The sequence below is a fragment of the Lygodium microphyllum genome, chromosome 30 (assembly GCF_053477565.2).
Source record: "Lygodium microphyllum isolate KBCC chromosome 30, Lygodium_microphyllum_v1.1.10, whole genome shotgun sequence".
Classification (NCBI taxonomy): domain Eukaryota; kingdom Viridiplantae; phylum Streptophyta; class Polypodiopsida; order Schizaeales; family Lygodiaceae; genus Lygodium; species Lygodium microphyllum.
In genome coordinates this window covers 41,058,659-41,070,596 of record NC_141164.1, presented here as the reverse complement: position 1 = coordinate 41,070,596, position 11,938 = coordinate 41,058,659, and the positions used below count along the sequence as shown (strand labels likewise).

Here is an 11,938-nt window from a genome sequence, read left to right as displayed (position 1 = left end):
GTCTCATTTTTGGGTTGTGTAAGACACTTGTCTTTGTACATTGCTTGCTAAACAGCGGCATGATAATGGTGGATAGATCCATCTTTGTGTAAGTTCATTTGAAATTAAAGCAATCTTTGTTCTTCTCATATTTGTTGTGTGTTCTCTACTCCTTGCTCAAATTCTGTATGCTGTGATGTGTAATTTCTATAAAATGTTAGAGATTGTATGGCAAGATATAGCCCTCAAAACATCTTGGATTTTCGAAATGGGATGTAAGATTGGCAATTGAAAAAAGGAAAATAAAGCCAAATATTTGACTTTCGTCTTATAGACCCAAACATTTTGTAACTAGAGATGTTTATTATTAATACAACTATATTTTCATGTTAAAAAATTTGTTATTAACTCGCCAACAATGCTTGCAATACTACTAAACCAAAAACAAGATTGTACATTGTGCACTTGAGCACTCTGCTAATTTTGATAGTTCAAATAAGAGGAAAAACCAAGCCCTTAAAATAAGGAAAAAACCTACATAGTGGTAGTCAACTAGAGGTGATTTTCTTCCTAAGAATATAGGCTAGATCCTCCTAACCATTACTATAGCAGCCTGCTCTTATCATGGGCAATGGTAACAAACTCAATGGACTATAGCCCAAAAGGCAAAGGGATTAAAATGATATGGTAACAATGGTCAATTTACAAATGGGAAATATATCCGCTTTACACATGCAATGTAGGAACACTTTTTGACAAAAGGTTTTGTTGAATTTTTGAATTTCTAAAGTTGACAACATAGTTTAGTTTTTATTGATAAATTGAGTCTCTTTTTGCTTGAAATATATTATGCAATTGGAAGCTTGGGATGAGAAGGTATTCAATATTGTATTCTTCTTTTATTGTATGTGGTGTAGCTCATCAACTAATATCCCAATGGCTGTTCTCTAGCGGATATGTCTTATTAACATTAGTTACAGTTGCTTTGCTTGAGCAATGTCCTAGCCTTGGCCATGCTTGCATCTGGTTAACGAATTCCCCAATAGGTTTTCTCCACGCATGCGTTCAACTAATTCCTTGAGTGTTTTGCTTTGGATATGTCCAATTATCGGTTGTCATTATTTAGCTACATCTATGGGGTCTTCATCTCTTCCCAAAGTCTTTGCCAATGCATCATCATTACCAATCCTTGAAGCATAGATGCATCTATATAGAAAGCATATTTGATACCTTTACATATGTAAATGCATATTTCATACCTTTTATTTCTCACTAATTTTGGAGGTAATGCATATGGCTAATTGTGTTGCCGAAGAGAGAGATCACGTAAAAGCAACCGTCTTCTTATTCTCCCTTCGAGCGCAAGCAACACGCCGCATTAACTTCAGAAGGAGAGAGAGGGGAGATATATATAAGCCTCAAAGCATCCTGCTTCTCTCCCTCAGGGACAATCCACACAGAGAGAGAGAGAGAGAGAGAGAGAGAGAGAGAGAGAGAGAGAGAGAGAGAGAGAGAGAGAGAGAGAGAGAGAGAGAGCCAGCCAGCCAGCCAGCCATGTCTGCCCCTGTTGTTGATGAGGCTTACCTCAAAGCCATTGACAAGGCCAGGCGTGACCTCCGAGCTTTCATAGCAGAGAAGGGTTGCGCCCCTATCATGTTGAGATTGGCGTAAGTGATATACTGAGTTTCACAGTGCATTTGAGTCCAGCTAGTACATTTATATATATGTAGATATTTAAGCAGATCGTTTTTCTTCTATAACAGCCAGAGAGAGAGAGAGAGGCTTTATTAACAAGGTTTAGAGTGCATGAAACCACATACTTCAAGACATTGACCTGCCTTCACATAATCCTTGTAAGCTTAGATACATTGAAACGCTTTAGAGTCCTTCCAATTCTCTAGAGTATATTGCAGCTTAGATAGATTGAAACGCTTTAGAGTCCTTGCAATGGTCTTAGATAGATTGAAAAGCTTTAGAGTCCTTGCAATGGTCTAGATTCTAGAGTATCTTGCAGCTTCAATCATTATAGATCGAGAAGTTACTGACTTTGTGCAAACTCAATGCCTATACATCATGTCAATCAAAAAGCTAGAAAGTCCTTGCTTTAGAGTGACTCCACGTTCATGTTGATCCATGAGAACTCCATCACGATGATGGAAAATGTAAGAGAATCCCTGGTTTAGAGTTAGTGGGGCTTCAACCAACGTAAGTTGCTTGCAAAGACTTTATAGATCAATATATTGATCTCTAGAATCCTCAATACTCATCACCTTTGATAATATGAAAAACTTGAAGGTCTACTAGGGGGAAAGCTTATGAAATATCTAAAGGGGTTCTTTGGTTAATGATAAATAGGTTCATATTTGCCCCTTAATTTGCAAAATAATGAAGAGTAACTTACTAATGTCATTTGAAGCTTGGTTGATGTGTTGATAACGAAAACCCCCTTAAATTGATCAAACATCCTCCCTTGTATCCTTTTACATTTTAATTTCTTTTACCCCTATTCATACCCATAAATACAATCAATGTACATCTATACATCCAAGCTTAAATTTTCCTTCTTATTTTCTCCACAAATATTATTTATGTGCATGCTTTGTTTTTCTTTGTCTGATCATAACACAGAGAATTTAAGTACATCTAACATTCTAGGTGCTACACCCACGTAATGTTATTGAAAGAATTTCTAGATGATATTGATCCACATGCTAATGAAAAATGGATCAAACCAGAAGAAGATAAATAAGTTCAAATGTTTCACATAGATAAGCTAAAGTTGTTGTATGCTAACATTATATTATTCGAAAATATATGTAAATTGATCTAACTCGAATACAATCATTGGGCCATCTAAAAAGAGAGAAGAAAAAGAACACTTAGGGACCTCCAATACAACAAGCTTAGGGGCTTAAAGCTTATTTTCCAAATGCACTTCTTTTGTCTAATTGTATGAGTTGAACACATTTTCTTTAATGTAACTTGGGCACATAAATGCCACATGAAGATTATGAATTGTCATGTGAAACCTTACGCAAGTCATCTTATGCAAACTTTTGTGTAACTTATTGCACACATTGTTATGGATGTGTGGCCTAAATGTCATGTCATACGTACTATTTTTTTGAAGCCTTCAATGCAAAGTGCATGTTTCTAAGTGCAAAAAAGATGCATGGTGTCACAATAATGATAATAATTTATGCATGACTATGTGTATGCTTTAAAGAAAAGAAAAGAAAAGTACAAGCAAGAGTCTTGTTCAATTTAAAGATATTAATGATGTGTAAGTGGGAAAAATAATAGCATACAATAGAGAATTACCATTAACGAAATCTAAGAAAGACAAAAAAGAGGAAACTGATCAAAAGTAAAAGTAATAAGAGCCAAAATTTCACTTAGTAGAGATAATATAGCCATGTTACCAACATACCAGCCATTCACATATGGAGCATTTCCATAAATATAGTGATTACAATGTGCATTATATAATTCACCTAAACCATGGCTAATGTAAATTGTAATTACTATATTTACATAGATATAGTAATTACAATATACATTATGTAATTTACCTAGACCATGGCTAAGCACGGTGATTCCATCAATTACATGGTTGAAAGGCAGCAAAAGTGAAGTTTGGGATTGGTTAACAAAGTGCTCTCCTTAGGATGAAAATAGGAAATGGATTGAGGATCCCAAGGGGTTGCTTCAGCATTGCATACAGATAAATGATATATATGCATTCCATATAAAAATATCATCACAACATATGCATTAGTTTGATATTAAAATTATCTTCAAACATTAAATTCATGCCCATTCTTTAAGGGATAAAGGTTCCAAATGTTATAAATGCATGCAAAGATGAGTAATAATTTGGGAGCAACCAAGAATTGAGCTTACAACATTTTATTCCATGTGCCAAACCTTTAGCACTATAGGATTTTCCTAATTGACAACATTAAAAGCTTACAGTGTAGGTTTTCCTAATTGATAACATTAAAGCTTGCAATGTAGGTTTTAATTCTAACATACATTTTTAAACTTAGGTCAAAATTGACCCAAAAGTCTATGAAAAATTATTGTCCCTTTCTTAAAGATCCCTTGCCTATTCCAACTAGCCAAGTTTAAATTCAATTTGTATGGACACATTTCCTAGATAATATTTGGGTTGCATTTAAGTTTTTGGGTTTATGATTTAAAAAAGGAACAACTATGATCTTCCAAACGTGTCATGGATAATTTCCATTGTTGTGATCCCAAGTCACATGGGTCATTATTAGTTTAGACCCCATCGGAGATAGTCATCATCATGAGATCTTGAAAGCCCAAGAGCTTAAAATTTACCATGAGCCTCTTTAGCCTCACAGTAAGGAAATAAATACATGAATGTGGTATAGAAGTAATCATGTAATAAGAGACATGAGAGTAGTATAGAAGCAATTGTCTAGTTCACCAAGGGGCATAATAATTTTTCTATTGTTGGATGTAGGTGGCATGATGCTGGCACTTATGATACAAAAAGCCAAACTGGTGGTCCTAATGGTTCGATTAGAAATGAGCAAGAATACAGCCATGAAGCCAATAAGGGCTTGAAAATAGCTATTGACTTTTGTGGTAAGCAAATAAGACTCCCATGATTGATCAAGAAAGGAGACTAGAATCGATCGGTTATCCTCTTGAATGTACCAATAGGTTGTTGCTCAATGTCAATCATGATTGTAGTATCATATATTCATAAGAATTATTGCTAGTATTGTTACTAATGAGTGTATTTTCAGAACAATTCAAGACGAAGTATCCAGTCTTGACATATGCAGATATCTACCAGGTTAACTAATTTTGATTCCTATTTAGATTCGTTATTCAGCTTTAAGAGAGTCCTTGCTACCTTTAAAGTTTTCTTCTTTTTGAGTGCTTCTTGAATGCACTTAGTGCTCATAGCTTATTCATTATGTAATCTATCCCATTATTCCATTGAAAGTAGTTTTAATATTCTTTGATATGCTTACAACACATTATACTAATCTTTTCTTATGGTTTTTCTTAAAGGAAATGTTTCAAGCATATTTTACAACTCATAAATATTAATTAGTTTTAATAGTGCGACCTTAATATAGGTTTAGACACACACATAGCTATAGTCATACAAATATTTGAATACAATCTGTGGATCTTGTAGTTCTAGAGTGTGTGTTGGATTTGAGTTTAGATATCATTTCGAGAACTCAATGCTTGGCTTAGCAATTATAAAAGCCTTTAATTGAGCCTTTAGTTGAAGAAGAAGGGACAATGATTCACCAACCCTCTTTTCACATAAATTGAGTAGGTACCTTGCAACATTGGATTTGTCCCATATGGATAGTAGCTTTTGAGAGCCAATTAGTAGCCATGTAAGATACATAGTCACCACTTTTGAAGTATTTAGAGATTGCAAGGTCAGGGTTTATGGTCTTTGAATTGTAGAAAACAAGTGGTCCCCAAATTGATTAGAAAATCTAGACATTCCAAAACTAGTATCAACTCTAGATCCCCATGAGTTTTTTCATTGTTCCCATGAATGGTATAAGAAGTTTAGCTAGCTAGAGAAGAGAAAGAAATAGAGTGCAAGAGAGAGAAGGGCTAGAATAGGAGTGAGAAACAAAGAAAAGAGAGAGAGAGAAAGAAGGAAGAAGCCATGAAAGCTTGACAAGAAGCTTGAAGAAGATAAAGAGATAGATCTATATTATGCTGCGGTGAAAATTGAAAATAGTTTCTTATATCTTTACATACTTGGGCCATTATTGTGGTACTAAGTATTTATAAAATATTCTAAAAAATACATGCATAATTTCCCTAAATTACAACTGGGTTATCTTGTTCAAAACATTTAGCTTTCCTTTTTGGTGCTCAACAGCTATTGGTTCTAGCAATACTTTCTTTGGGTCAATATTAATTTTGATTGTGGATGTGTAGCTTGCTGGCATCGTAGCAGTTGAAGTCACTGGAGGGCCCACTATCGAGTTTGTTCCTGGGCGGAAGGTGTGTGTAAAAGGAGAGTGCAACTCATATTGCATTTCAAAAATGAGTGTGCAAGTTTTAATACTTATGTGAATGGTCTATAGGACTCTCTTGACTCACCACCAGAAGGGCGGCTTCCTGATGCAAAACAAGGTTTGGCTCTTCAAGACTTGTCTAGAAAGGCACCTATTAGGCTTGATGTTTTCCAATTTTAGGAAGACTAAACTTGGGCATTTATAGCATAGAGATTGAACGTGTTTTGACAGCAATTTAGGAGAATCCAAATAGAGTCTGCCACTCTCAACTACTCATACTATTGCATCTAGCTGCATTTCAATCTTTTAAATAAGTTGTGTTATATGTGTTGTTGTTTTTATTTGTATATTTAAAGACATATGCATGTGAATGCCCTTAACGTGCCTCCCCTCCAAATAATAGCCAAGAGAGGATAAGAGCCATGGTGGCATTTACCCTATAAGTAGCTAGGATAGCTTGCAAGATGAATAAACAATTGACCTTGATGGTTAGTGGCCCTGGTAAGGAGAAGGACCAACAAGTGTTTTAGTGGTCAAGATTTTGGACGTACACAAGTGTACCATGTGAGCATAGGTGTCCACCATCAAGTGACAAACCTAGTGAGACATAAATCCACAACCTCAAGATTATGAGACTAAGTATTAACCACTAGCCACCACCTTTGGGATGGGCTGCATGTGGTGTTGGTTGCATATATTTAGGATTCTATTTTTGTCTATGATAGGAGTTAGGTTGATTTTTTTAATGTAAGAAGACCTATACTTTTTAGAGGCTATCATTTGGCTGAGTAGGATATGTATCATTAAGTTTACAGGCTATTGTTTGGGTTAATAAGAGATGTACCACTAAGTTTGTATAGTGAAATCAAACTTAGAAAGCTATTTGATAACAAGGCTCACTTGTTCATTCACAGGCGCAAAGCATTTACGGGAGATTTTTTATCGGATGGGTCTATCAAACAAGGATATTGTAGCACTCTCGGGAGGTCATACCTTGGTAAAATTGACACTTATATTTTGAGTATTAGATAATTTTTCAATTGGAAGTATGGCATCATTATAGGCAAATGGAAAGATGAACTATTCCACTTATTGATCTCATAGGGAAGGGCTCACCGAGAGAGGTCTGGTTTTGATGGAGCTTGGACACAACAACCTTTGAAGTTTGACAATTCTTACTACCGGTGAGACTACCAATACGGCTTATTCTGTTGTGCTATCTCTTAAGTGACTATGTATATCCTATCTTATCATACCATAACTAATCCTTAAGAGTAAATGGTGCTTATATAGTTATGCCAACCTTTGAAGTTTGGTGCTCAATTAGAGGTAGGTGCACAAATCTCCTTGTTCTATTGTGCTCCCTCTAGGTGACTTTCTCTCCCCTCTAAGTGATTGTTTCTCTTGTGCAATCCCCACCAATACAAATCCTTAGAGTAAGTGGTCCTCACATGGCTATGATAATTCTTACTACCGGTGAGACTACCAATCCGGCTTGTTTTGTTGTGCTATCTCTTAAGTGACTATGTATATCCTATCTTATCATACCATAACTAATCCTTAAGAGTAAATGGTGCTTATATAGTTATGCCAACCTTTGAAGTTTGCTTTATCAATTAGAGGTAGGTGCACAAATCTCATTGTTCTATTGTGCTCCCTCTAACTGACTTTCTCTCCCCTCTAAGTGACTATTTCTCTTGTGCAATCCCCACCAATACTAATCCTTAGAGTAAGTGGTCCTCACATGGTTATGATAATTAGACAGACTCACACAAGCGGGCTGTTGGCATTTGCTTTGCTTTATTATCTTGTAGGTGGTCTAGAATGTGGATTTTTTTCTCTTACGATAGTTGACATAGATTTTTCTTTATTTCTTATACCAAATAGGGAACTTCTCAAGGGTGAGTCTAGGGGTTTATTGCAGCTCCCTTCAGATAAATGCTTGGTTGAAGACCCAATTTTTCGTAAGTTTGTGGAACTTTATGCCAAGGTAAGCTCGATGAAGAAAATTTTGGGCTATGTTCTACCATAGAGCTACTAATGTAGTGCTTGATAAGTAGAAACAATAGAACACATAATGCTTGGGGGAGAATCTCATTGTTCTAATATGAGTTGACAAGATTTCTTTGCCAATTTTAGGATGAGGATATCTTCTTCAAGGACTATGCAGATTCACACAAAAAACTTTCAGAGCTTGGATTTAGGAGCTCCCCTACAGCTATAAAACGGATATTAAATATTTTGGCACAAAATGCAATTGGAGTTGCTATCATTGCATTATTGATTACCTTAGGCTATCTATACGAAGCTCGTACAAAGATGGATTCTAATTTTGAGCTATAAATGTACATAAGATATTGAGCTATATAAATGTGTAGATAGGACATGCTTTATATCCTTTATTGGGCTATCATTGTATAACTTTGTGCAAATTGGAAACTTGATATTAAACATCATGGTCTAAAACTTATTTGATGTGTTTGTATTGTGCTCATGCCTCTTGAGTTGTACATGGACAGTGTATACTGGCATGGTGAATGTGTATTTGAAATCTTCCTCCAAGTTAATTTTGGTTAGGAGCTTACATTAGAGTTGCAAGTTGACTTTTAGCAAAGTTGAATCTTTTTCTTCTTCTATGTTAAAAAAAAATGTGAAACTTCTTGTATGTCTTAGTAATATTTACAGCTTCATGAAAATATTTCAAGCTCTAAGTGAGCTATAAAACTTAGAATAAATCATCTTGCATCCTTAGTCCTAAGACTTGACTTTCAACAAGCCTAACACTTCAATGCAAAACTTCACAAAATGATCCACATGATCAAATACAACCAAGGTTTCCCTCTATAGCCTAAGTTATTTCTATCATCCCAAACTTTCTTCAAAACTTCTCTATTTGCAAAGAAAAATGGATGAAAAATAAGATGATATAACAATCTAATGACCAATAGGAATTGGAAAATTATGTAGCTATCTCTTTTTGATTATCCATTTCTTTTTAAGAAAAAGCAATTCATAGATTTTTCTAATCATGTGGAGTAAATATTATGCACAATCTTTTCCTTAGTTATACAATAAATCTAATGCTTTCTCCTTCTAGCAATCCCAAAGTTTTGTATGGATACTTTTTAATGTAGATAGTAAGCCAAAAGCTTTGTATGGATACATTTTTATATAAGCAATGGCCATGAGAAGCTATAATGAATGAGTGTTGCCCCATTCTTGGTGCCACTACAATGGGGCTAGCTTCGGTAAGTTACTCATGAATATATATGTGTGTCACGTGGGTTCAAACTAAGGTATTTTTAAAATACTATTTTTATACATTTTTTACATACAGAAGGGTGTAATATAAAGGGGTTATTTACAGATTGAATAGAAATGGGTTATGTTTTATTTAGGAAAAATTCACAGATAAGGATATTTATAAATAGGCGTTGAATGCATGTGATGTAGAGGATATACATACAGTAACTTCCCACACACACACACACACAGAGAGAGAGAGAGAGAGAGAGAGAGAGAGAGAGAGAGAGAGAGAGAGAGAGAGAGAGAGAGAGAGAGAGAGAGAGAGAGAGAGAGAGAGAGAGAGAGAGAGAGAGAGAGAGAGAGAGAGAGAGAGAGAGAGAGAGAGAGATTGCAACTACTCAACCAAATTAAGCCATGTATCAAAGATGATCTTAAATGAAAATATAAACATTTGGAAGAGAATAGTGATCTAATAAGACTTATCCTTGACAAAGCATATGAGAACTTGCAATCTTTCTTTATGAATTACTACAAACAAGGGAGTAAACACCATCCTCATCTCATCATCCCTAAAGAAGGCCAAAGATTGGCTATGTTTCTCCCACCTAAAGATGAAATTTCTTGATGCTTTTGGCATCACAACCTAATCCAGGTCAATAACGGAGGAATATTTGCATCAACAAGTTCACAACTTGGAAGTAGATAATGTGCCTTGAAAGAGTCACTTGCTAAAGTACTTACACTCTTGGAAAAAATAGAAGGAAACTTGGGGTAATAGAGGTGGCTCTACAACAATAAGAAGAAGATGAAGTTAAGGAAATAATGATCAAAGTCCAAGAGGAATTATAGAAGGAAATCAAAACAAGGAAGAGGAAAAGTAACAAGTGTAAAAGGAAATCAAAATATGGAAGGAGGAAAACTAAACTTGTACGACATACATCATCTTATGAGTTGTTCATAAAGCTATATTGAAAAAGATGAAGGCAACTCAAAAGGAGGGCATGGGAAGTTTATCAAGGTGGCAAGGTTATCATAACATAATTCTACTAAGTTCATTTTGGATCATGATGTATGTAGTGACTTTGATAATTTGGATAGTTGGTTTTCTTTTTGTCATAATAGCACCTTGGTTTCTTTTTATGCCAGTGGCACCCTAAAGTGGACTATAACTAAAAATGATGATGTATGTCTCTTTGTATTGTTTGAGGTATCTAAAAGGATGCTATTACAAACAACTCTCTCTCTCTCTCTCTCTCTCTCTCTCTCTCTCTCTCTCTCTCTCTCTTCTCTCTCTCTCTCTCTCTTTGTGTATTGCACACAAGGGCATATGCTTTAGAGATGGTTAGAGGATGCTAAAACTTACATCAAGTTAAATGGCATATACCCTTTCATCTGATGTAAAAATTGAATTTTCTTCTTTGCTTAGTTTTCTCATGTTAAATAATTATCTTGTGTAGCTATACTAGAACGAACACACACACACACACACACACACACACACACACACACACACACACACACACACACACACACACACACACACACACACACACACACACACACACACACACACACACACACACACACACACACACACACACACACACACACACACACACACACACACACACACACACACACACACACACACACACACACACACACACACACACACACACACACACACACACACACACACACACACACACACACACACACACACACACACACACACACACACACACACACACACACACACACATGCACGTACGCACGCACGTGCACATGCACATGCACACGCACACGCACACGCACACGCACACGCACACGCACACACATTTCATAATAGTGAATGGATTGTAATGAAATCAATTGCACATAAGATTGATTTGCCAACCTGTAGACCCATGTAGCTGACATTATTAAGCACCCAATACTTCTTAGAGAGGAAAGTTGCCAATGTAGTTATCCTTAAATCCTAGAAGAAATGCTTGACAAAAATAGAAAATGATAGTACTCTTGTCAACCATATATTCCATAATCCCCATTGGAGTAGAAGAATGTTATAAGGCCTTCTTGGAAGGCATCCAAAGATCTAGGCTTTAAATTTTTTTGTGTAGAATGACTTGCAATGTGATGGATATACTCTTATGGACATCAAGAGATTTTGGGAATGACTTGATTAAATGAAATAAAGTCTCCATGCAAGTTATACAAAAGATAATCTAACCAAATGCAATAAAGTCTTCATGCAAGTTATACATGTGGCTAATCTTCCTTTTGCTTAGTTGATACTAGTTTTAGTAATACTTCCACCAAAAGTTTTGAGAGGAATAGTTTGAAGTCCAAACATTTAGCGATGTGGTCTTCCAGGGTTTGAGCTTCCAAATTTTATTCACACACACACACACACACACACACGCACGCACGCACGCACGCACGCATGCACGGGCACACACACGCACGGGCACACACACGCACGCACGCACGCACGCACGCACGCACGCACGCACGCACACACACACACACACACACACACACACACACACACACACACACACACACACACACACACACACACACACACACACACACACACACACACACACACACACACACACACACACACACACACACACACACACACACACACACACACACACACACACACACACACA

At 36.1% G+C, this 11,938-nt stretch overlaps 1 protein-coding gene across 1 annotated transcript; it reads left to right on the top strand.

Moving 5' to 3' along the window:
• Nucleotides 1-1,445: 1,445 nt before the first annotated feature.
• LOC148009775 (L-ascorbate peroxidase 3-like) lies at nt 1,446-8,550 on the top strand. Its single transcript, XM_087672937.1, has 9 exons — nt 1,446-1,646; nt 4,472-4,596; nt 4,761-4,810; nt 5,935-6,000; nt 6,084-6,132; nt 6,929-7,011; nt 7,119-7,198; nt 7,902-8,004; nt 8,154-8,550. Exons 1-9 carry the CDS (start codon nt 1,534-1,536, stop codon nt 8,355-8,357), a joined length of 873 nt encoding a protein of 290 aa, XP_087529063.1. The 5' UTR covers nt 1,446-1,533; the 3' UTR covers nt 8,358-8,550.
• Nucleotides 8,551-11,938: the final 3,388 nt, after the last annotated feature.

Excerpts from the sequence above, each read along its gene's own strand:
- LOC148009775 (XM_087672937.1), top strand. The coding sequence starts at position 1,534 with ATGTCTGCCCCTGTTGTTGATGAGGCTTACCTCAAAGCCATTGACAAG. Across the intron at positions 6,133-6,928 it reads GCTTCCTGATGCAAAACAAG|GCGCAAAGCATTTACGGGAG; the intron begins GTTTGGCTCTTC and ends GTTCATTCACAG. Across the intron at positions 7,012-7,118 it reads TCTCGGGAGGTCATACCTTG|GGAAGGGCTCACCGAGAGAG; the intron begins GTAAAATTGACA and ends TTGATCTCATAG.